General features: G+C 38.5%; 1 protein-coding gene across 3 annotated transcripts in view; it reads right to left on the reverse strand.

Moving 5' to 3' along the window:
- Positions 1-23,328, reverse strand: part of ZZEF1 (zinc finger ZZ-type and EF-hand domain containing 1) — a 79,283-nt gene that overhangs the window by 33,399 nt on the left and 22,556 nt on the right. For all 3 annotated transcript variants that reach the window (XM_050929529.1, XM_050929528.1, XM_050929527.1), the window contains 24 exons: positions 22,464-22,612; positions 21,824-21,935; positions 19,960-20,172; positions 19,185-19,285; positions 18,634-18,803; positions 17,352-17,485; positions 16,363-16,433; positions 15,824-15,938; positions 14,957-15,116; positions 13,745-13,866; positions 13,522-13,644; positions 11,978-12,144; positions 11,239-11,320; positions 10,379-10,580; positions 8,471-8,616; positions 7,939-8,179; positions 6,712-6,791; positions 5,664-5,757; positions 4,666-5,182; positions 3,761-3,925; positions 2,580-2,699; positions 1,430-1,591; positions 573-702; positions 164-302 (listed from right to left, as the gene is read on the reverse strand). In XM_050929529.1, coding sequence (XP_050785486.1) covers positions 164-302; positions 573-702; positions 1,430-1,591; positions 2,580-2,699; positions 3,761-3,925; positions 4,666-5,182; positions 5,664-5,757; positions 6,712-6,791; positions 7,939-8,179; positions 8,471-8,616; positions 10,379-10,580; positions 11,239-11,320; positions 11,978-12,144; positions 13,522-13,644; positions 13,745-13,866; positions 14,957-15,116; positions 15,824-15,938; positions 16,363-16,433; positions 17,352-17,485; positions 18,634-18,803; positions 19,185-19,285; positions 19,960-20,172; positions 21,824-21,935; positions 22,464-22,612 — 3,715 coding nt within the window. The remainder of the gene's footprint in view (positions 1-163; positions 303-572; positions 703-1,429; positions 1,592-2,579; positions 2,700-3,760; positions 3,926-4,665; positions 5,183-5,663; positions 5,758-6,711; positions 6,792-7,938; positions 8,180-8,470; positions 8,617-10,378; positions 10,581-11,238; positions 11,321-11,977; positions 12,145-13,521; positions 13,645-13,744; positions 13,867-14,956; positions 15,117-15,823; positions 15,939-16,362; positions 16,434-17,351; positions 17,486-18,633; positions 18,804-19,184; positions 19,286-19,959; positions 20,173-21,823; positions 21,936-22,463; positions 22,613-23,328) is intronic.

A 23,328-nucleotide genomic window follows, 5' to 3' on the forward strand; every position in this document is an offset into this window, starting at 1 on the left:
ACATTCAGATTAGAAAAAACAGGAAAAATTACGAGTGTTAAGATCTTGGGAAGTTCCTAAAAGAAAAATCTTTCCCTTTGCCCATTTCATAGAAAACTCTCTAATGTATGATATGGAAAGACACTGTTTTGGATCCAGAAGTATTTTCTGACAAGACTCTTACCTAGGAAACAAGTTTTACATAGATCCATGTCATTGCACTGCAAACAGCGGTAGCGATGCCAGGGTGCAATCTCATCACAACCATCACATGATATGTCCACATTCAATAAGTCACAGTAACGAGCAACAAACATGTGCATCTGGAACAATAAATGGACACAATTTACTTGTTGAATATTTCTTGGTTTTGAGAAAGCTCTTTCGAAATACAAAGCAGAATGTTCCTTTCTGCAAGAAAGCATGATGAGATATCTACGCGTGCACTTCCAAGGAGATTTTCCAAGGCATACAGGGGAGTTCGGTGCCCAACTCACAGAAAACCAGTGGGAGCTTGCCGTTTCTCCCTTTGTGCCTTTGAAAAAAATATCCTGCAAGGAGCATGAAAAAAATAAACAAAATCATGAGGTCACCTTTCTCTGTTTCTCTGGGTCAGCTTGGGCTATCTTTTCATACCAGGTCTCAAACACTACATCCTGACATTCATCCATCCACTCAGAGTTTTGCTTGTAGTCTGCAATCTCATCTTCTTCACTCCACTGACTAAAAAAAAAAAAAGCTCAAAATTAAGTTTGAATGCAAACAGGCTGCCTAATAATGCATTTTGGGATAGTTTATTTAAAAAAAAAAAAAACTAAAATTCATACAGTGTGCTAGTAAGACAAGATCATGTATTTCACCTAAAAAGTAAAGCACTGCCACAATACTCCAGAGACCTTTCCCCCCGCCACAAAGACGGTTGTTGGTTTTTTTTGTTTTATTTAAAACATACACACACTCTGGGGAAAACACACATCACTTGGGAAATCCAAGCTCATCGAACTGCTGTTGGGTAACTATGATAGAATATAGGCAAAGGAAGATGATTTCCTTCTAGAACAAATGGGCCAAGGGGAAGGTTAAAATGAATGCACTCTGAGACATGCAGATGTGATACTCATGCCAGAGGAGTAAGATGATTTCTATCTTGCTGGTAACTTGCTAGTAGCGTGATATTGCTTGGCAATAGTCAGTTTAAAAACAAATCTCTGCTAGTGCAGAAATTATTACTCTTTACATCTCTGTAAAGTTTTCAAAAGCACTTAAGACAATGCAATTTAAGAGCCTAATTGATTTAGTAGCTTTTGAAAAATGGGACAAATGCTTTTGAAAATTTTACCTCACCTGTCTTCAGTGTCTTTACTACTTGTTTCAAAGTTCAGAGCTCATTCTTGTCAAAAACTGTACAAAAATTTAGTTCTTTATAAAAATTGTAGTCTTGCTGACTTACCAAATTACGCTGTCATGAATACTTATGTTTTCTTGTGACATAGTCATAAGAAGAAGTGGTAATTGTATATCAACAAAAAAGGAAAGATCACTTGGTTCCCAGCTCATATCCAAGAGGTGAAGGAGGGATGTCTGCACGCAGGATAAGGCAGGGAGCAATGATCTAAACAAATTGGGAAAACCATGACAGCTTTAATCTGTAGTTGAAGCAATATGATTTTGGGGGAAAGAATAAATTACTTATCACTAAAACCTTAAATAAGTTGTTGCGTGTTAAGTTAAATGAACAGCAGAACCTTACTTTACTAACCCACAAGCTTCCAAAATTCCAATAGTTTTAATCAAAAAGCTGATTGTCTCACTGTGCAGTTTTAAAAGCAGAGTGTGTTGTGGTGCTGTCTCCTGTCACTAATGCTTTGTTATTCTTGCCAAATATGCTACCGTACATTTACTATTATTGCTATATCTCTAACTGTATATTAAGAAGCAAAAGTTACATTACGTATGTCAAAATAAATGAATAAAGTGATCCAGTACGGCTGAATTTTATCCTTGTCCTTACTAATTAGCAAAATTAAGTAAAAAGTGATTTTCTGTATTATAGTAGCACCAAAAAGCCCCAATAATAATTACAGCTAAGACTAAGATTTTGTCACACATATTTTAAGTAAAAGTCACAGACAGGTCATGAGCAATAAGGAAAAATTCATGGAAGCCCATGACCTGAGACTTTTACTAAAAATAGGCAGAACAAAATAGGGAGCTGCAGGCTCCCCACACCACCCAGGGGGTCCCGGCCCAGAGCTCTGGTGGTTCCCATGGCGGCCCAGAGCTTGGACCCTGCAGTTCCCAACTGCCAGGGGTGGTGCGGGACCCTACAGCTCCCAGGCACTGGGGGCTCAAGTCATGGAGATCTCTGGAAGTCACAGATTCCGTGACCTCCATGACAAAATTGCACCCCTAATTATAGCCCATCATGTCAGACGGCATACAAACAAACAGAGGAAAGAATGGTCACACCACTACCAGAATTTATACTCTTATTTGACACAGGGCAATAAAAGTAACTAATAATAGGAGGGAAAGTGTGAGGGAGGACAAAGGTAACAAAAATAACATTCCATGTTACATAGGTGGGCTACATTCAGTACCTGTCATTAATGCTGTTAAATCCCTTCATGGCATTGACCAAAAACAGAACAAGCTGATAGTAGGACTCTCGAATTTCTTTGTGCAGTTCAGCACCACAACCTTCCAAGTGTCCAAAATAACTGAAAGTAAAAAAAGTCAGTTTAGCAGATGTAGAATCCACCACTTTACTTCACATAGCACACTTTGTTCAAATACAAGTAGAATTAGAAGCGAAGCGCAAAACAGAACACCAAATGCAGATTGTTCCTATGGAAGTGTCAAAAGTATCAAGATGACTCATAATATTTGACCACCGGGCCCTGAAAAGTCCAACTCAAATAAATTTTGAAGACACACAGCAAAAAAGCAGCTAACAGATCTTACACAGCACTCTATAATGAGAACTAAGTTTGGGCATCAAGTCATAGGCAATCAGCTTTAGAATCTACATAGACTAACATTATAATCACCACCTTATAATATGACCTATCAGTCATATTTAAAAATAAATGTATTTTCCAAATCCCAATATTCACGGAGAAGCAACTGAATGACTAAAAAGATGAGTTGGTAAAGCACTAGCCATTGGACACTGCCAGAGGAAGCTAGTTCCACAACGAAGTATCTAACTGCATATTAGCTAATACATTAATTTATGGAGAAAAGACTCAAAAGGGAAAAGAACTCTCCCAAGCAAGTATTGCTGACAGAGCAACTAAAATTAATCTAACCCAGCTAGTCTAGCTCCAGCTTAAATTCTTATTGAAGGAAAAAGATGAACCAATCCTATTTAGGCAGCAGTTTAAACTGAAATAATAAACAGAAAGCTAAGAGTGTGAATGTCTAAGACTATTCAAGTCTAGTTTTCTGTGTTTTCTGTGATCCAGTTAGATAATTGGGAACATTTTAATAACTATATGCTGTGGGTAAGCTGCTGACCCCTGTTGGCATAAATAGGAATATTGCAATTAAATCTCCAAGTACCACTATGAAAATGTAAACGATCAAAATGCACCATAGAAAGTGTGCACAGAAACTTAAATACTGTGCTCAGATCAATATATGCACTTGCTCTTGTATCTGTATTCACAAGGCCATCACTTCTCATTCTTTTCACCCTGGGCAATCAGTACTGAGTCAGGGCATGCAGATATGCTATACAGAATTGTGTTAGCTCCAGTTTTCTAAGAAAGATACTTACTTTGTAAAGTCTTTCTGGCAGGCCAGAAGTTCCAAGAGAAAGAGTACACAAGGTGGATGGAAACAGTGCGGCTGCCCAAGAGATTCTAAACACTGGAGGATTGTCTTCAGCACTTCTAGGATACTTTGGGCTTGGGCTTTCCTCAAAGCAAGGACCTTTAAAATACTAGGAAAAATACAAACTCCCAATGACAACTTCAAAACACCAGTTCTTCAGTACCTCATAATGCAATCAACACTTGAGAAGTTAAACAAGTTTGAGGAGTTGGCACCTAAATTATTAGCTGTACTGTATATTGCCCTGCACATCTTGGTAATAACAATAATGGGTTATTTACAAGTATTTTACCCAAAGTTGCAGGGTGACTGGCAGAGCCAGGAATAGAACCCAGGATTTGCAACTCCCTGTTCCAACCTCTAAACCTTGGGCTGGTTCTGGAAGAATGTCCTCTAGTTAAAATCTGCAGATTGGCCTTTGAAGATCCCTTCTCTAACTGTTCTAGATCTGTTATCCAAGACCTGCTAACTCAGCTAGGCAGTTGTAATTTCCAGAAGCATTTCTTTCCCCATTTAACCACAGACAGGAAATAACACCACCTCACAAGCAGATTTGATGAAGCAGGGCAAACTGCAGCATAGGGACAGTAAGGGAATGCAATCACTATTCATAATCCTGAAGTTCTGTGTGAGGTAAATGAGTCAGATTAAATATTCTTTGGGAGCCTAAGGTGGGTTGTGAGTCATAAGTTTGATGCCTTCATATCAAAATGTAATGGACTGTTTTTCAAGCACCTGAAACTAGAGAAATATTACTAAAGATAAAAATATGCTTTATCTCATCATCTGAAAGCTCTGAAGTCACTCAACCTTAAATACGATGGACTGCAAATTTTCAAGTTTGCTCACCTTTCATGGGAAAGTGATTGATCCTTAATAAAGTCTAATATATTTTTCAGTACAGGATATTTCTCCTTCACAGTAGGCACTGATTTAGGCTCTTCCATTGATCTAAAAGATAGCAGCCTTAGTCTTCCACGGCTGAACTGAGATTTGCGAGTTGGAGTGGAGGGAGGAGATGCTGTGTCCTCTTGCTGTGAAACTGTATTTTCAAGGGGCTTACTTGGAGATTCAGAGGCTACTTCTGTCTGGGGTGGGTCTGGTGCTTGCTTAATCTTTGTGTCAGAGTCTACCACTCGACCCCTTTCTGCAGAAGCAGGGTGAATTACTCCATTTGAAGACAATGAGTTTGCTGCTTGAAAATCTGCTTCTACGATAGAACTAGTCCTTTGACGTTTATCAGCGTGGTACTGTTGGACATCCTCTACTTTTGAAGCATCCCAGTTATCAGAAGCAAGATCTTTTGCCTTTGCTCTCACAGGCAAAAATTTTAACAACAATAAGCTCTTCTGAATACACTGTTTTGCTGCAACATAAAAATTGGCGGGGAAAAGGCAAGTTAGTAGAGTTACCAGATCAAATCTTGCATAATATCTCCCCTAATTTAAGTAGAAATTGCCTCCTAATTTTTTGGCTCTTAATTTTTTTATCTTCTGGCCAGAAAGTCCTGGAAGTATGGCGAGTGTCTGGATCTCCCAACATTAACTGCCTAATTCAAAATATTCACACCAATCATACAAAGCATGCAACATGTGAAGTGTCATTACAAACAACTTTTTAAAGAGATGGTTCAACCATCAGTAAGATGATCCAACGCACTGGTTGTTTTCTGATTCTTTAGGAAAAATCTCTGGAGACAGTGCACATCCCATCAGCTAATTTATCCCTGTCCACAAAGTTTTAAACATAAGATAGCCTAAATTGCTAATTAATTTTCTTGAGCACAGAAAAAATGAAGGGAGCTACATAAGACAAAGTTAGGCTAAGCCATCAGGAAAGACACTTACCAAGGATTTCTGGGTTCACTTCACTTGTTTCTATATTCTGTTTCTCTACTGTATCATTTCCTTTACCCACCAGGAACTTCTGCTTCATTTCTAACTGTAAACAGGAAGTTAATTAAATTCATTAAAAATGTGAAATTCTGCCTATCCAGATGGCATGGCAGCATGAAGACTGCACCACAATTGGAGAATCTCATTAGTCCACTCCTGAGATTAAGACACGCTAAGTCTCCAATGCAGGACTAATCCTTTATGGTCTAGAACGTCTTGCTGGTCAGCCTATGGCACAACCCAGTGAAACACACTGAAAAGCTTGACTCTTTCAAACCAAAAGAAAGCTGAGCTGATTATACCAGTTCTTTCAGAGACATGTTGTGCACAACAAGTGTTAAATCGGGTAAAAGTAAGTAAGTATGTGTGTATCTCTTCTCTTTTCAGCGAAGGGATCTGATCCCTCTGCATATCTTTAACCACAGCTGGTGATTTAAATAACCAAAAAAATGCACAATTATTTTACTACTCTTTCCTCTCCTCCTTTTAGCACAGCAGAGCCAAAATAACTATGTGAGGGAGATCTCTCTTTCTGGCTGATGCATAAACTCCGGAATAGGCCTCCAGAGGTGATTGTGGACTCCCTGTCGTTGCAGGTTTTTAAGAACAGGTTAGACTATACGATACAATAATCAAGAGAATTCCAATTGCAGGACAAAATTCTACCTCGGCACCTTCTTTGAAAAGCCTAGGGAAGAGTTTGGCTCACAGAATCTTTAAATACTGGTAATGATGCATGAAATGAAAGGCCTAAGCTGGATTATTAAAGCCAAAATTGACTTTGCAGGGCTGGCAGTCAGGAAAAACAAAGCTGAACAAATTTGATCTGCAATCCTTGAGAGAAAATAAAAAACAGACCCCTCCCTCCCCCCGCCACCAAAACCATTTTTATAAGGCATTTCAACGTACAGTGACACAGACTTCGCATTGGGGCTCAGGAGCAAAAATATATGTGAAAGAAGAAAACCCAAATAGAAATAATCATTCTGAACAACCTTACCATCCATATTCTAATCCCATCAGCCAGAGAATATACTTGTGCAAACTCTTCATTCAGAGGCATCTTGCCTCCACTGATGACTGTGAAAACAAAAGAAAAGAGGAAAGTCCTTGTTTTCACTGCTTCAGTTTCACATCACTCAAGGATTAAAATAAAATAAGATACCTGCAAAAGGCTGTGACCGACCCTGTCATCTACCCCTTAAGGCAATGCCAGGCAGGTTGCTTTGTTCCCTATTGTTCTTAAGGATATACTACAAAAGCTGGTAATGCATTAAGATCATCTCCTGTACCCTGACAGCAGACCTATTTGCAAAGTTGAATAATAAATAAGTATGTACAGTTACAGTGAATACATACGAGTCCTGCAAATGTACAGGTAGGACAAATAGAGGCTACTCCCAGGACTTCAACGGGAGTTGCATGTGCTCAGTACCCCTCAGAATCAGGCCCTGAGAGTCCAAATATCACTTTTTTATTCAACAGATGAGCACGTACTACAGATAGCATGTTGTGACACAGAAGCAGTGTAATGCACATTAGAAAGAAAAGTTGGCAACCCGACTCTCTGGAAAGGTACAAGTTGCAATACTGAGAGCCAACTGCATGAGTTAGGAGAAGAATATTAACTTAAACCCCACAGTGGGTTGCGAGCTCACTTTCCAAAGCACGACACTATTTAGTGGATTCATTTGCATTTCCTCCCTGAACAGTACCGCTAAAATGTAAACACTTTGTTCCTTGCTGTTTAGGAAACGTTTAATGAGAGCTGAAAAAGGCTGAATGAGAGAGAGTTGTGTCCTAATGGCACAACTCGTGGGAGACAGATACCTTTTGACTTACAATCCTGGTTCAAAAACCAATGTCCCTTGTGGACTTGGTCAAATCACAACATCTCTGGCTTAGTTTACTCATTTTTAAAATAAGGATAACCCTATTTGCCAATGCGACTTAGAGGATTTGTGACGATTAGCTAACCTTCGAAAAGAGCTGTGATGATGAAAAACACTAACAAAGTATTATAATCTTATTAGTCTATTGTGGCACAAAGTCTGTCTAGCTGGTGAGTGCAGCACTGTAATATTTTCTTTATACAGGATGAAACATCTAACCACCTGAATATTTTTGAAACTAAATATATTTTTAAAGTTTTACAACCGAATAATAATATGATTTCTTACAAAGTATCAGCCTTCATTATTGATATATTCACTAATATAAGAGTTACCATATTTTTGTAGCTTCCCATATAAATCTGGAGTGAGATACACCAAAGCAGCAAATGTGGCGTTCACAGCTTGATCAACAGTGGAACCAGCAACTATATCTGTCTTTGGGGCCTGTTTTTTACATGCCTGTATAAGTCCTTTGAAAAGCTCAGAATTTTGCCCACAGAAATCCTGGGAAGGATCTGATTTTGCAAAGTCGAGAAGAAAGTTATGGCAGTCATCCACATGAGAGTTCTTAGTCTGGAAAGAGTATTAAAACATTTACTTAACATCAGTTTAAATATGCTCGCATCTCATTTATATATTTGAACAACCCATACCGCAGACAGACGTTACAGTAAAGAATGACAACTTAATATAAAGGGCACAGAACAAAAATTTCTCTTCTTTTGAGAATTCAGAAGCCCATAAGATGGCAACCTCAGCCAAGCAGTGTATAGTTAGAGATGTGTCAGCTCATTAAGCCTGAATAAAACCACTCTCATGCATAGTGTTTTCCTATCCATAAAACAGAAACAGTGGCCTAAATACCTCTTTATTTTGGTGCACTTGACTGGGTTCATTTGCTTCCAATGTCGCCTCAGGACACATCTGATGCCTGAAGACAGGTTTCCATAAAGGAGAATTAAGAACTGACGTCACTTTTGAAGGAGGCAGCTCTGCTTCACAACCTAGCTCTGCAAAAACAGCAAGACAGACATGGAGTTATGTTCAATACTAAATATTTTTGTTCAATTTTATGACTGCAAAAATGCACAATTTTCAACACTTGCTGTAAAAGGAAAACAAAAAGGAAATGGCATGTGGAACAAAAAATGTCTCAGACTGACAGTTACTCATGATGTTTAGTGCCACATACGCAGCAGACAGACATCACACCACTCCTGTACTGTCTTACTGCTGACATTAATGCAGATTAACAAATACAATGCTACAGCATGTTACTATTGTAAAAGGCCCTACATTTAAACATCTAAGATGTACTCATGACCATAGTATCCGACTACTGAAAGCACTTTACAAGCTACAGATACAGGGCTATTATTTCATCCACCACTGGCATGCCATAACCTATAGCATGCAACAAAATACATATAATGCATACACTGAGGAACAGATTTTTGAAAACAGAAACCCTAAACTTAAGTTCCCAAACCCATAGCTATGCATCTGCCTGACTTTCTGGAGTCCTGAAAACTTGAAAGCTCCTGTTGACCTCAATGGAGAACTATAGGTTGCTCAGCACTTTTGAAAAATAAAGCACATGTGTAAATATAGACTTAAGTTCCTAACTTTGGGCTCCTTTTTTTGAAAATCTTAATTCATACGTGACACATACATATAAGATGGTAATACTGTGGCCAACCCTTTGCATGTCGTCTATCTTCACAGGCCTAAACCCCTGCAAATACATGCGTTCTTAACTTTACTTATGTCAGTAGCCCAAATGAATTCACTACTCATATGACTGAAGTTAAATATGTGCAGAGGAGATTGTGGTACCAGGGCCTTGAACAGCAAACTCTCTGGGGCAGGGATTGCACCTTCCTGTGCCTGTAGACAGTGCTTAATATATTGTGGGTGATACCAGAATACATGTAAACAATCAAACAGAACTGTGACTGAAAACTTCAGGGAAAGTTTAGGAAGACAGAGCAGAAATCTGGCCAAATCACATGGACAGGTTCTGCACTGAAAAGCCACTCATGCAGTTTCATAATGACCCCTCAACAAACACAAGCATTAGTTAATATCAGAATGAATTTTGTATTATGGTTCAGAGGTCTAGTAAATAAACTACAGATTACGCTGATTTATGGTGCTCCAATACAGGAACTGAAATAAGTGTTCCCCCAGCTCCTTTTAGATTTAGGAAATTCCAAATGATCAAAGGGAACATTTTAAAATCAGCATAAATTATGTGCTAGGAATTCTTACTTCTTCCATTTTCTGGTGCAAATTTAACGCTGCCAAACTATGGAGAACAAAATCCTCATGAAATCCACAGAAAAAATATAGCATATGCAATGGAAATGAAAGATTTCCCCCCACACAATCTGCTTTGACACTTAACATGACCACCTCCAAGAGTCAGAGTAGTTATGTCTCCAATCCATTCCACTCTTTGCCTCCTAAGATTGCAAAGGGTGCCAACAGTGATGGTATTTTTTTGTAATGTTCCCAGAGCGAAGGTTAAAGTGTTAGCATAAGGCCGCAACCAAACTTGTTGCACATAGCCCACTAAAAAGTCACCAGATGGTTAAAAATTTTAGTCTTTACCAACCTGGTCTGTAACTGGCAACCTTGTCAGGATTTTCTGTTTCCAAATATGAGTGGGCTGGAACAATATGTATTCCTTTTAAGAATATAAAATATTAAATTCTTGCACCTCATCCCCATCCTGGAAGCATGACTGCTAGAGAAACTAATTCAACTTACCCAGCTGGGATTTCAGTGCCATACTCCGTGAAGCCAAGCGCCCCATCAACCTGGATACAAGCAGCTGTAAATCCAAGCCCCAAGAAACTGCAACATCTGGGAGGCCATAAGCAGTGATGGAGAACTTGTAGCCCCACTCATTATTACTGCTGTCAGAGTGAAAGAGAAACTGCAGCCGTGGGCCAGCCTTAAAGGTCACTTTCTACAGAGCAACAAAACAGTCATTTTGCCAAATGTACATGACAGGAAGACATTTTGGGGTCATGAATTTCCTTCAGCAATTGTGTTTTTCAATATTCTCACGGTTTCTCTGTAATATGTGCTAGCTTACCCCCCTCCCCCATAAGATGACTGAAAAGCCTACAGCAATTAAAGTTTCAACTTTCTAGTCAAAGAATAATTGAAAGTTTCAGCCCGCAATACAGCTTTTGATGTTAAAAAATATAATGGCAGGGAAAGGTTACACTGGAGTAGCTATGAACTAGCACCTGAGTGGCCACAAGAAAATAATAAATGAATTCAACTTGCCATCTCAAGATTTATTTAAAATTAATTCGATACAAGGGGATCAGAGAACAATTTCAACTGTATGTTTAACTGCAGTGAAACATGGTTTTCTACATGCTAGCTGGGGGTAGTGAGTTAATCAGACATGAGTACTGGAAAGGACCTTCTTGGTCATTCATTCTATTCACTCACACACACACACACACACACACACACACTCCCAAAGGTATGAAGTTATCAGACCACAAGGTCTCTGTAGAACCTCTTACCTATGATGCTAAAACATCCCAGAGTTCCAGGGTACCCTAATATTAACAAGTGTATATTTTGCACAATATTTTAAAGTCACTCACCTTGGGCCACTTCTCGGTGCCAACCTTTGTATCATAACGAGTTTTTGCACCTCTGGCATCAGTAAACTCCAGATAATCATATCTGTGGAGAGTGCAGCTCATTACTTAGACATTTTTATTTTTAAAACTTTTGGGCAAGTTTACTTTGGAATTTCTAATACTTCCCTAACCACCCCACTCTGGAGACTCAGTAATCTAGACACAATCCCTTCAGAGACGTATTTAGTGCTTTAGATGATTCTATAAACATTTCATACTTCATACAGCATATATACGGTCATTTCTACAACATAGCTCTCTGATCCTTAATATCAAGTTCAAATATTAAGCATTTCTCAGTGGCAAGCCAGAAAGAAACAGAGGTAAGGTAACAGAAAAGACTGAACTTTGGCATAGTTGTGCTCAAGTAGGGTAAAGTGAATGCTGGGAACACGCAAAATGATGGCCACAGGTTTTTTCAAGCACTAATACAAGAGCAATCAATGGAAAGCATAGTTCCACTGCTTGAAGGAGCATAGCCTTGACACTCGGCCTGTGCAAACAGTTTGTTTCCACCCTTTCAAGTGGGAGCTCAGCTGTGTCAAGAACCTTTAAGCAGGGGTGCAAAGAAGAGTACAGGGTGTGTAGTGCATGCTGAGGGAGAAGCTGGTGGAGTAGGTAATGATTCTCTGCACAGAGTGCAGGATTTGCCCCTTTGTGAATAGTTTTTGGAGTCAGAGATGGCACACTATTAAGTTACCTCCTTTCTGTTTCACATTTTTCATCAAATTCCACCTCAAAGTAAGTTGCCCCAGGACAAAGGAAGACTGAGACCTCATGGCAATTATTTTCATAGTTATGAGGAGATTCCATTGTCCATGTTCGCAGCACCACGGGTTGTTCTTGCTGCCAGCTTTCCATGTCCACCTGCATAATTAAAATACAACAATTTTCACCTTACAGGGTACAAATGCAAAACATTCAGTAGGAGGATTACAACACTACATTATTTCACATCTGAGTCCGTAGTTTAGAGTAGCCATATACACACACACACACATACCTGTACTGTAAGCACTCGTCCCTCTACTTACATCACTCTAAAGAATGACGCCAAATAAGATTATGAAGCATGTACTAGTATTTTATTAACTCCTCCACCCCTTCTCTTTCCTGCCTTCAATCCTTCTCCAGCATCCTATGTATTTTACAGGCTCATAATCTCAGTGTCATCATCTACTTATCTCTTCTCCTCCCACATCCAGGCTCTCATGAAACCTCTTACCTTCCCTTCCTTTTTATCACCTCCAAAACCCATCCTTTCCTATCTATTCAAGACTACCAGAACCACTATGCAATCTTTGGTTAACTATAAATCCTCTCCTCTCTGGACTTCAGTCACTCGTCTCTTCCAAAATGTTGACACTGAAACAAACAATCTTTCTCTGCTGCCATATCAATTGCATCACTACTCCTCAAAACCCTTCACCAGCTTGTTTTTTAACTAAATCAAGTGCAAGCTCTTCATTTCCACCTTCAGAACAAAAGCATAATTTCACCCTTAAATATATTTTTGGTCTTATTTCCTCTCACTCTCTTCCAACTCCATACCTTGCAATCCACTCTCCCCTTCCCTTTATCCGCTTTTATATACTCACATACCACAATGATTGGTGTGGTATAAGAACCAGAACAGATAGATTTCCCACTCTTGGCTCTGCATTTCACCATGGAGCGCCATATACTTGGGAGTAGGTTCCCAATCTTGTTTCAAACTTTACAGTACCCTTGAAAAGCTTCCACTTTCTCCTTTAAACTAATGTATTCCATTGATCTTTCCCAACAGAGATCTGTGTGTTAAATTGCAAGCTCCCAGGATAAGGGTCCTAGCTTTTGTTATATGCAATCAACAGTATTAATTCACATGAACATCTTAATCTGGGAAGTGAATTTATTTTTATCACATAGTGACTGACTTATGTTCTAACTAGTGACCAAAGCATTTTTATTCGATCCACACCACATTTTACGTAAGTAAATGTGATCTTTTGAAATAAGGTGATGATGAACGCATAGTCCCTTTAAGGGTTATACGTTCTGAACAGCTTTCTTATGTAACCGGGTTGCATGCTTGTAGATGTGACTTCTCAGCTATAAAAATGCTCAAAATCATTTTAGAGAGATCCTGAAGGGACAGGAGCTCTTCAGATACACTGATGGTGGGCAAAGGAGAGGCAGAATTCAAAAGGTTACAGAGAATCAGAGGTATAAAGTATCTATATCTATCTATCTATCTTAGGCTACCTTATTAAGACTTTCTCCAGGTTCACTACAAAGACTCCTCAGCAGCTGTATCAGGGTACTGAAACCCTGAAGTAGGGTACAGTGTGGAATGTCTAAAGTGCAGAAATCCAACAAGAAAGTCACCTAAGGGGGAAAAAAAAAAAAAACATACCTAAAAGTTAAAGTCTTCATAAATATATCCACACTAAAGGAAAATGGTAAGACATTCCAGTCATTCACCTACCAGCTGACGGGTTGCCATGGCAAAAACAGAGTTACTTAATTTTTCTACTATATGTTTGCCGCTGTATTGGGACAAAAGCGATTCTAAAATTGTTCTGATATTTGTCAGGAACTGGCCCACATCTAAAAAAGAAAGAGAAAACATATTAGGTAATAGAAAGTTAGCCAAGTTGAGGATTCACTACTGGGAGTCTGTGTTTTTACTGTACACCTCTAGTGGGGTTGATGTTGAGCAAAATAGAGAAAGACAGGTGTTGCCCCAAGGAACTTGCATTCAAAAGAGACAAAGCAGTTGGGAGAGACAGTTTTTATGCACATATCCACTGCTGGCAATAGGGCACACGGTCACTACCACCACCAAAACCACAATTCATAGAGAAACTAGTATTGTAATCAAACTACATCTCCTTGAGCTAAAACGCCTGTTTCAATAACCTTACTGTAAACATCTGATTTCCTCGATCGTTGTTACACTAAGGAATGAAACATGAATTATGAGGAAGGCCAGCAACTTTTAGCTGAACATTTTAGATATGAATAAAATGACTGAATACATAATTAGTATAAAAATAAAATTATAGAATATAATCTGAGTTTGAATTTAGAAATAGGCCAACGTTACAAAGTACAAATTTAACATCACTCCACCATTCAATTTATGTCCCAAGTAGTTGTTCGAGTAACTTGGAGATGCTGTGCTGAGGCAAAGCATGCTCTGGTGATATGCACCTTAGAAATGCCTAGATTAATAGGTCTTACGGCAGACAAAATAAGTTCAGCTTTTCTTGTGATTACCCAGATCTACCAAAATAACATGTTGTCTCAGCCAGGGGAGATATTACTTTTGAGGGAGATGGAGGGAAGATGCCCTAATAACGGACAACTAAGGAAAAATATCTAAAATGGAACTACATTTTGTTTCTTCATAGATTCAATAGCCAGTCAAATTTTTGGTCCCAATTAGTTTCTCATGATTCTACAGACTCCTCAGACGTAACAGTAATACAACAACTTTAACCACAGTGGTTACTGGAAATTGGTCCAGATGGCTCTGGGCCAATTTTGAAATTTGTTAGGAGCACTATAATTATAAGGATGCTTCAAATACCATGATGAGTGTCTAGAGATAAAAATGCTAATCAGCTTCTTGAGATGATATTTTAAAGTACTGTCTTATTGTATATACTAGACATGACTCAGCTCAGGAACTTACATTTTTTAAGAATTTCCATGGCAAGACTCTTGGCTGTATCATCATTGCCCTTAAGTTGTAGGTAGCACCATGAAAGGAGGCTTCCCTGTACAGACCAGAATAAGGATGCCAACACTGTGCCACTCTCCTGCTGGGCAACATCCAGCATCATCATTTCACACTGAAAAGTAATAATACAACAATGATATCCCATGCAGGCCAATAACACATCAATGATATTCCACGCACTGCAGTGTGACAAAGTATGTGATACACCATCCGCCACGAAAAAGATGAAAAGCAAAAGACCAGCCACATATGAACTGCCAGTGCTTTAAAAAAAAAAAAAAAAAAATTCACAAAGAAGTGATATTTGAAAGCTGTTTTAGTAGCTCAGTAAGATGAGCAGCAAACAGGTTTAAGTAGTTACAACTACATTTGGGGCAATCAATTAAGGCTTTCAGCACATTCTGTAACACAGGCTAATGATTTTCACATGTGAAAAGTCCTTACTTTCCCAAGCACAGGTCTTTCAGCCTACAATACGTATTATGACTGGTTCCCATACTTCAATCTGGTTTCATTAGCTCAATTCTTTTACAGCTTCAAGGCACTTACTAAGGAACTCTATGGAAAAACTCCCTGAGGCAACCTATTCAGCGTGTGCTTTGTTTCTTAATATTAAATGTTGTTACTGCTTAACATAACATTTAAAATTAGTGAGGGCCCAATCCTACAGTCATACATCATTTTACTCATGTGAATACTCCCGTTAACTACAGGTTTCAGGTTCTTCATGTGCAACATGCCTTTGAGAGCATCTCACATACTGTAGAAAAGCAGGCAGAAAAGGTGAAGTGAGAATAGACAATCTCAAAGGATAGCTACCTCTCTCGCTGCCACCAACAGAAGGGTATCCATGACTGACAGCACTTGGCTGATGTCAAAGTCCTCAGAAACTTCCTTATCTGGTAACAATAAAAGTCCACCTGGATCCTGATCACTGCAAAAAAATAGAGCTGTTGTGATGATAATCTGCAGAGATCATTTACACATCATTTCTGAAGGAAAAAAAATCAAATGTTCTATAAATTTATCAGTGTGGATGTATTTTAAAGATACAACAAATATCCAGTAGTTTGAAAAAATTGATCAAGGATAAAACAGTAAACAATGATACTCGGAGACTCTGGGCAATATACCACAGCCTCAGTAATTATTTTTACCTTTGGGCAATCTTTTGTTATTGCCTTTCAAGACAGTCAATATTATTAAGATTTACAGATTTTTATTCTCTTAAGAAGAAAGTGCATTAACAATTTTGCTGACTTGCATCTCTTTTCAGAAGAATGTGGAATTATTGAAAAGGATCAGCAGGATGAAGATATCAGAGAAGAAAAGTTATTTTTAATATCAAAGAGCCTCACCTGAAGTACATACACAGGGATCTGAAGGTGAGACGCACAGATTGCTTATGTTCCTGTTCTGTGATGTTTTTCTGGGAAATGGAAGAGGTTTACGTTTAAAACAAAAAAAATTTTTGTAAGAGCAAAGAACTATAAAGAATGACAGGACCAGGAAATACTTGTTGTGGACTACAGGATTAGTATTGCACAACTCCAAGAGACGTTTGGTCTGCAGTTTCATTATGAAAAATATCCTTTTTCTGAGCTGTATCCTTGGTTTGTAAACATGTTTTTTAAAAAAATCAGTCCCCATTGAAATTGGATCTTTAAGTTCTCTGCCATTAAGCAAATCTTGATTTTAAAATGACATTTAAATCACTTTTCCTTGTATCTCCTAATTGTGTCTTCTCTAAATGCTCCTGTGCTTTATTTTTATACTATAAATGTAGTATCTCATTACACATAAGAAATCCTATAGACCCATATGCACATGCAAGAGTTAAAAAAAATACAGCACACGAATTTTACACTTTCAGTATTCCAATAGGTTCTAAATCATGAGGAAAAAGAGGATATAAAATATTTTAACAGTATTCTTTTAAGTTCTCACACAGACTTGGACACTTGAACATATGTAGTCACTACATCCTGTGCCTCAGGTTTCCTCCTACATAAAATGGAGGTTATAATACGTACAAGATTTATTTGTAAAGTGAGCAGAGCCTATCACTTAAAGGCCACTAATATCGAACTTCACAATGCCACGTTTCCCTCTTTAAACAGTCACTTTTGAGGGTATAAAAGAGCCTTCTTTTGAAGACTGACATTCTAAGACAGACCATCTGAACTGAAACTACTACTTTATGGAAAGGTAAAGGCAAGCTCACCTCATCTGGAATCAAGTGATTGTGAAGAAAAAGAGAGGGATAAACAGATACCTGCTTTCTTTTCTACCTTAGAAAATAATTCTAACAAAGCCAAAAGCAATCATTTCTCATTGCATGGTTTACCATCATGGTGAAGAGCTGGTCCCGTCTGGTCTGTCTATCTGGGAAGAAGATAGCTGCTCCATTGAGCAATGTGTTCTTAACTTCCTGCTTTAGCATTGTCATGGGTGTGAAGTTGCTATCACTCACGTCCACTACTGTTCATAAAAAAGGGAAACAGTGGTACAATTTCAAATCAATAACCAAGTATATATCTTTAATAACTATAAAACGTTATTTCTTTTCCATGACACTAGTCTTTCGAAAGCACATAAAATACTCATCACACATACACGTAAGGATTGATCTTCAAGAACATATAGCTTGCTACAAGCTGGGATATAAATATACATTGAGGTAGCCTGCTGCGCAACAACTGTCCATGTGGACTCTGTTAACATGCTCTAACAGTTCCTTAGTGCACTCTGATCTACCCCACTTTGATATGGGAGTAGGATCAAAGGCGCAGTAAGGAACTACTAGTGTGTATGAGATAAAGGATAGATTTCAACCCAGCTTGCTGCAACCTACATGTTACTTAAGGTTTGTCTACACAAACATGTGAGAAAGCCTTCTGAAGTCTAGCAAGAAAGAGCTTATGAGAAGACCTCTGATTCAAGTGACTTTATCCACTTCAGGCCCTTCAATGTTATATTTATTTATAAGACCAACTGTCAAACCTGCCGGGGGAGGGGAGGGGAGGGGAGGAGAGGAGAGACACACACAACTTCCAAAATGTACCACACTCAGTACAAAGTCATTCGTCTATTCCTTGTTTTTCATAATTTCTTACTATGTATACTAGTTATTGAAATCATTGTACTTAAATACATACGGCAAAGTACTGGCTCCAAATAAGTCAATGACAATATTCCCATCAACTTCAATGCCATCAGGGCCAAGATTTCACTTGTCCTTTCCCAACCATCTGGATACATTCTAGCACAGTGATGAGTGGTTAGAAATACTCGATATAAACAAATCTAATCCTTCTGCTTATTCCAGTACTGAAGTCAAAGGACCAAATTCTCTACTGGTGCAAGTAGATATAGCTCCACTGAAATAATTTGCCATTGCAACCACTTTCAGGACAAATGCAAGATCATTTCATCAGAGGCTCAAAGAAAGTACAGAAGCAAGCTCTCAGGGAAATCCATTGGTGAAAAATAGCAATAAAGCACAACAATCTCAAACAGCTGCTGGCTTGGAACAAGTATTTTCCAAAACCCAAGTTGACACTAGTATAAAACTTTAAAATAAAACAACAACAACAAAGTTAGTAAGCAACAGCATAATATTAACGAACCTTCACACAAATGCCTGTAGAGCTCTACTGCAGCTTCTGTTTGGCCAGAAATTTTGCTTTGAGAAGCTTCCTGAGATTTAATAGTTTTATTGTTTCCAGTAAGCACAGAGAAGCAGCTTTGAAGAAGCTGTAGTAGCACAGTCTGGGCAAAGAGACATTCTTCCCTTGGGCTAAAAGGAAAACAAACAAGAGTAAAATCTTCACTAGAAGAGCTCATTTCCAGCACACACTGCTGTGCTAAAGCAAGCATTGTTGTCTCTGCTCTATGAGAAAGACGCTAAGAGATCCTCTTGAGTAAAGAAAACACAGCCAAGAATTAAAAAAAAAACAAAAAACCAAACCCCTAATACCTAGACAGGAATCAAACTTGATGCACCGAAATATAAAGGTTACAAGCATCTATGCAACTTTATGGCTAAAAAAAACAGGTGACAACAGGGAGAAGGGAAAATATCGGCTACTTCAGGTTAATGGCAGAAAACATCAGCTGAATAAAATGCACTGTATGTAAACATATTTATGGCTAACTTTGTGATGGAGGTGGGCCCTACTTTTGGTGTAGTTTATTGTAAAAATTCCAGAAAAGTTGCAAGTCAAGGCCTGTGAAGTCCAAGAATGATCTGTACTTTAATCCACTTTCTTTCTGTTGAACCTAAAAGAGGCAAAGAAAATACAAGATTGAAGAATACTTTCTACACAATTCACGTTTACAAAAACACAGTGAAAACTGCAACATATGGAGCATGAAAGAAGTCTCAAGCTGCATCTGAAATGCCACTCCCGTCTCAGGACACAACATGGTCAGGCTCCCATTCGGATGAACCAGCAATTGCTTTTCTTTTTGTTGCATCAGACTAACAATTTTCACTTCCTTTTGTATGTCCCAACTTTCTCACAAATCTAACTCACTCAAATAGTAGAGAACAAGTCTGTACACCTGTTCTAATCCTCCTGTATGATTCCAAGAGATGCAGTGAGGCTATTTAAAAGGTAGTGGAACTTTTATATATGTAGCATTAATCCCACTTATCATAATGTGTGAGATATGGAAATGCAGTTCAGTTCTGGTTTTCTTAAAGAAGACATATTCCTAACTTATTTAAGAGCCCTTTTATAAGGCATCTTAGTATACTAAAAGTCATTTTCCAGACACTTCAAGTTTCATGATTTGCATATTATTACCACTGAATGTAGTTAGAGCTTGCTCTCTGGCCACTACATTACTTTATAATGCCTCTTTTAGGTTTGTCTTCGGTGTACCACCATTTATTCTTGTAACAAGACCACATGCTTTAAAGAAGTGAACAAAGCTGGCGAGAAACATACCAAGTCCTGTGCAAGTTGTTGGATGAAATGAAGTGTCTTCAGGAGAAGGGTTGTTCCACAAATGCTGTCATCTGTTGCTTTGCATTTCAGACAGTTCATGCTTCTGTTGGGCTCCCCTACCACAGGCCGAAGATATCCCAGAACATTCAGGCCTTGAACTCCTAAGCGCTCTGCTGTGTCTTGCCTTGTGCACAAGAACTTCACCATTAAATACTGGATAGAGACATAAAAATAGCACAAGCGCTGTTCATAAATTCTGATTTCAAGAGCAAGAGACACACAAACATTTAAGATCCTATGATATTATTCAGGCAAAGCCAGTGTCCTGGCCTACCACCCTACTCCCCATTTTTGTAAAACACTAATTCTGAAGGTTCTATATGAGCTACATACTAGGGGGTTCTGTGACTGCCATGTTCACTTGCAAACTCAGGCATTTAATTACCAGTCTAACTCATTTTGTAAACTGCATTCCACTTCTTAATCTTATAGCGCCAAGTTTTCCTGCAAGTGGAAAATCATTAGATAATAAAAACCAAGTAGGGGATAAACATTCAATATAAATTAAATATATATACACACGCATTTAACTTGCAATTCTTTCCACATTAATATAAAGAACCTGAAGCTGAGCCTATCCATTGAAGAATGCATCCCCAGAGTCCAAAGGTATTTTTTAATCCTATAATCACAAAATTTGGGGAACAAATATGTACAGTACACGCATAACAGACAGCTACTGAATAAGGAAATGGCATGTTCTGGATTCCATTATGCAACAGGGACTTTTCACTTTTGTCCCTGAGCAGCCACCTCTCCCCAGGAAGAAGAGATATGGGATCCTGAAACCAAATTAAAATTGAACCGGAAACAGCAACATGCACTGGAAGACAAGTTTTACTTTTAAGTGCTGCATATTAAGATGCCGAGTAGTGCAGTACTCAAGTAGTTCCACTGAAATCCATGGAATTACTCAAGGAACAAGGTGCTACTTATCATGAATAAGGGTTGCAGAATCTAGTCTTTAATTTTAGAGTGGTGGCCATGCTAGTCTGTATCAGCAAAATAATGAGGAGTCCCTGTGGCACCTTAAAGACTAAGAAATGTATTTGGGCATAAGCTAAGGTGCCACAAAGACTCTTCGTTATTTAGTCTTTACTTTGTAGTAATTAAAAGTGAGCTAATTAGAATATATGAAGAACTGTGATTGTGCAGCTTGTTTCATGTTCTAATCATTAGGCTTACAGCGGAACTCATCCTCTTGACACAATCCAGTGAGTGGAAACTTTCTACACTTTTTTGAGACAGTAATGTCCATGCTAAATCTAAATAAACTGTGGCCGCAGCTTCAATGGCTCTCACCAAATGGGGTCACCAAATGAAATTAATAGGCAGCAGGTTTAAAACAAATAAAAGGAAGTTCTTCTTCACACAGCACACAGTCAACTTGTGGAACTCCTTACCTGAGGAGGTTGTGAACGCTAGGACTATAACAGCATTTAAAAGAGAACTGGATTAATTCATGGTGTTTAGGTCCATAAATGGCTATTAGCCAGGATGGGTAAGGAATGGTGTCCCTGGCCTCTGTTTGTCAGAGGGTGGGGATGGATGGCAGGATAGAGATTACTTGATCATTGCCTGTTAGGTTCACTCCCTCTGGGGCACCTGGCATTGGCCACTGTTGGTAGACAGATACAGGGCTAGATGGACCTTTTGTCTGACCCGGTACGGCTGTTCTTATGACTTTTTAGCTCTAGTCAAGGCCTCTTCTTTGGTAACAAAAACCTGATGATTATTTAACTGGTCTTGAAGATGACCATTTCCTCATTCATACCTCAGTCAGTCTGTTCTAATTATTACTTACTTGGGAAATTCTGCACTGCTGCATTTTGACCTCCACTTCATCCCATTCTTCTTCCACCTCAAACCAGCCAACAGGATCATCCTCTCCCAGTTCATCATATGAACAATCACTTCTGCAGATAAAAGCAGATCAACCAAAGTTATAATAAAAACAAAAACACAAACACACCTTAGGGATTGCCCCACTGCTATGTTATCCAACTATTTTTTACCTGTTAGAAAAATTAAAGATTCAGGAAAAGGTAGCAGAAACATTTCACGTGCACAGACTCCAGCAAATGCACGTCTGCCATAGATTTTTTATTTTTATTTTTAAGGTCAAGTCAACAATTTTACAGCATACTTGTAGAGAAAGGCAACAATACAGCTATTAGGAATCAGCATTCGGTATAGACATAGCTGCTCAAAAGTATCAAACTGAGATTTTAGTTCAACCTTGGTTGGTCATGATTAAGTTTTAAATGTAGACCTTTAGGTGCTCAGTGGCAAGTGACTTTATCTGCAGCTACAGCAGTAAGCACAAAGAAACGTTAATGACTTCGTCGACCTCATCAACACTCTGACTTTTATAATAGGGTAGAGAAGGTTTGCTGCAACGTTTATTTTTAAAAAATTGTCATTACCATCCTCCCCACCTTTACCTGTTTTTTAAAAATTGCCTGAATTCTTGTAGCTTCCACTTGTCATAACTTTCAAATTTTTTAAAATGTTCCTCTGCATGAAATTTTTCGGAAGAGCTGTTATAAGCAAACACCAACCCACACTGGGCCCCAATAGCACCTTTCCGAACCTGAAAGGAGAACATAATGCTGGAGCAACACAGAGAAAACAAGGATAACAATAAAATGATGTTTCTGCTTGTAAGGAAGAGTTACTCAAATCAAACCAGAGACCAGCAAAATTGATCTGTGATTCTTTAGAATCATATTATTTATTTTCTTTGTTTTAAAGGAACATGACACAGGAAATGTTTCAGAAATATTAAACATCTCTAAAAGATTAAGTCTCAAACTCATAGCTAAGTTTCATTTTAGCCACCATCTCATCTGGAGCCAAGCAAGAAAGAAAAAGTCTGCATTTTGATTCAATTTGCTTTTCTGCTGTTTTACACAAAAAGCGATGGCATTTTTTTTTAAATTGTATCCAAGTATCATTGCACTATAATTTTTGAACAGTTGAGATACTGCCCACTCCTCCATCCCCAGCTGATGAGAACTTACAAGCACAAGAGTCTAGTCATCCTCAATTCAGGTGGGCAGTACAAAGCATGCATATATGCTTTGGGACAGTAAGCTATAGTTTCAACAACAGAAAAGCAAGCTGTAAAAACCTCATCACAGCTTCCTTCCTGCTATGAGATTCTACCAATGTTCAGGACATAAGTTTTTACCTCCACACCAGAGTAATGTTGCTGTTTAAATACATGGCAAGCATTATGCTACATGCACAAGAACTAGAAATACCTCATTGGCCTGAATAAGATACAGACAGACGCAAGATAAAATA

This window comes from Gopherus flavomarginatus, chromosome 19, assembly GCF_025201925.1.
Source record: "Gopherus flavomarginatus isolate rGopFla2 chromosome 19, rGopFla2.mat.asm, whole genome shotgun sequence".
Taxonomy (NCBI): domain Eukaryota; kingdom Metazoa; phylum Chordata; order Testudines; family Testudinidae; genus Gopherus; species Gopherus flavomarginatus.